The 2874-nt window shown below is 41.9% G+C and overlaps 1 protein-coding gene across 1 annotated transcript; it reads left to right on the top strand.

Annotated features, from left to right (window-relative positions):
* The first annotated feature begins 1620 nt into the window (after positions 1–1620).
* Positions 1621–2577, top strand: LOC121458057 (olfactory receptor 56A5). Its single transcript, XM_041667174.1, has one exon. It carries the CDS (start codon positions 1621–1623, stop codon positions 2575–2577), a length of 957 nt encoding a protein of 318 aa, XP_041523108.1.
* Positions 2578–2874: the final 297 nt, after the last annotated feature.

Genomic DNA, 2874 nt, shown 5'->3' on the forward strand with positions numbered 1-2874 from the left:
TTGCCTTCTCCCCTCTGTTGTATTGGGGTATAAAAGTATATGTAAAATTAAATGCAGGCAGATTTCAGTATTCACTGGAACTCCCTCTTGGTTCTATCCCATGCTTCTGTTTTATTATTTTCACTTGCATCTTTGGTCTCTTTATGTATTTTTCTAATCCCCATGCCCCTACCCTGGTAAGTGATAACCTTGTGGATGCTGGTCTCCAACAATAGCCAAAGTGAAAGTGTAAGTGCCTGGCCGTCCTGCCCCATACCGTACTCAACAGCCATTGGGTACACACATGGTTTGCATTACATTTTTGCTCTAGACTTTATAGTGCTGGGAAGACTGTGTAGGGTGATAACATGATGGGCAAAATACGTGAGTAAAGTAAATTAGCTTCTTTCTATCTCCAAAATGCCTTTGACTACTCACACTTACTTCTTTACTTTAAGAAAGTAGCTTCTGTTCTCTCAGACAAGAGCAGGAAGCTGGCCACAGGAGACCTAAGTCCTCAGCCGGACCACTATCGTTGTTGAGTTGAAAATGTCCAAGTGTGGGCTTTCTCAGAGCCTTAAAAACACAATGTCACTGGGGCATATCAACCAATGCTCAGAGAACAGTTTACTTGGTGTGGAAACCAAGTAAAACTTTGGCTTAATAAATGTTTCACAAGTTGGCTATCACTTACCAGGCCAGGAACTAGTGGGAAGTTGCTTAATGACTTATGGTGAAATCATGGAAGTCAGTGGATAGTATCTTAAAAATTGCTGGCTCCTAAAATCTCTTGTTCTCATCTCACCCACTGTCTAGAACATTGGGGGATGTCTTTATTATATTTTAACACAGAGTCTATTTTTTTTACATAATTGAAGTCTTTTTTTATGTCCAAATAAAAGCTATATCTCCAATGAAGTCACCAGATACAGTATAGTGATTCACTTGAACCTGGCTTCTTATTTGACTGATATCTTCTCTTGGAAGATAGAAAAGGACACACAGTTGAGTGAAGACTTCAAGGCTGATCAACTTTGAGGCCTGAGCATTTTGTTTCAGTGACAGGAAAATGTAATAGAGAGAGTTATAGAGCTCACGTTTTTGGTACTGTGATTTAGAAAAGTAGCATTACTTACCTATGCCTTTGCTTTTTCCTCTGCAAAGCTAAATAACAACGGCACTGCATTTTAAGAAGGATGGTAATATAATTTTTTAAATCAAATTTGATATGAAAAATAAAAAACAGCATAAATAGGAATTATTCATATAAAATCAGGAAATACAGCGTTTCTGTCAATTCCTAGAGGGCACCTAGGACAATGCCAGGCTAACCCTTATGATTTTAAAATTATTTGTTTATTAAGTGTGTGAAGATTAGAAGTGTCTCATGAATGCATGAGACATATGTGGAGGGCAAAGGACAACTTGTGGGAGTCAGTTCTCTTCTCCCAGCACGTAAGTCCAGGGATTGAACTCAGGTTGTTAGAATTGTCAGCACGTGCCTTTACCTACTGAGCCAACTCACTGGTACTCAGACTACTTTTAAATGACTACTTGTGAAATTAACCAACTCTGTGTGGGTATTCATAGTGTGTGGATTATTTACCTCTGTTCTAGTCCCAAGGTGTTCTGGTGTCAGTCATGATTGGAAAGCAACATATGGAAGCACAGAAAAATATTTCTTCCATTCCAGTCTCTGAATTCTTCCTCATATGCTTCCCTAACTACCAGAACTGGCAGCATTGGCTGTCCCTGCCCCTCAGCTTCCTCTTCCTCCTGGCCATGGGGGCCAATGCTACTCTTCTCATCACCATCAGGATGGAGGCCTCTCTGCATGAACCCATGTACTACCTGCTCAGCCTTCTCTCTCTGCTGGACATTGTGCTCTGCCTCACTGTCATACCTAAGGTCCTGGCCATCTTCTGGTTTGACAACAAATCCATAAGCTTCTCTGCCTGCTTCCTCCAGATGTTTGTCATGAACAGTTTCCTGACGATGGAGTCCTGCACCTTCATGGTCATGGCCTATGACCGCTATGTGGCCATCTGCAAGCCTCTGCAATACCCATCCATCATCACTGACCAGTTTGTGGCTAGGGCTGCCATCTTTGTGGCAGCCCGAAATGGGATTCTTACTATGCCTATCCCTGTACTTTCTTCCCAACTGAGATACTGTGCAAGAACAATTAAGAACTGCATCTGTACCAATCTATCTGTGTCCAAACTCTCTTGTGATGACATCACCTTTAACAAACTCTACCAGTTTGTCATAGGCTGGACTCTGCTGGGCTCTGACCTCATCCTCATTATTCTTTCTTATTCTTTCATCCTGAAGGCTGTGCTGCGGATCAAAGCTGAGGGAGCTATGGCCAAAGCTTTAGGCACATGTGGTTCTCACTTCATCCTTATCCTCTTCTTCAGCACAGTCTTGCTGGTGCTGGTCATCACTAACCTTGCCAGGGAGAGGATTCCTCCAGATGTCCCTATCCTGCTCAACATCCTGCATCACCTCATTCCCCCAGCTCTGAACCCCATTGTTTATGGAGTAAGAACGAGGGAGATCAAGCAGGGAATATGGAACCTGCTTAGGAGGTTGTAAGAAGATGACGCCTGTCCTGGGGGAAGATACTGGTAATCAGAAATAATGTTTGCATTGCATAAAACATTTAAATGCTGCAGAGTAAGTATGAGTTTTTCCCTTGACGTTCATCATGGTGTGTTGAGTCTTATCTCCCCCAGATCATCATTGATACAATGTGAATGTAAACAAAACAAGATTTCATAAATGACATTTAAACATATCTCTACAGGCAATCTGCAGCAGTCACACATGGGTAAGAAGCATGCACTGGGCATAAAGGTTTCTTAATCTGACTGATTCTTAGATTCCATTCAT

This window comes from Microtus oregoni, unplaced genomic scaffold, assembly GCF_018167655.1.
Source record: "Microtus oregoni isolate MIOR12 unplaced genomic scaffold, Mior012 000016F_ref0000370, whole genome shotgun sequence".
Taxonomy (NCBI): Eukaryota; Metazoa; Chordata; class Mammalia; order Rodentia; family Cricetidae; genus Microtus; species Microtus oregoni.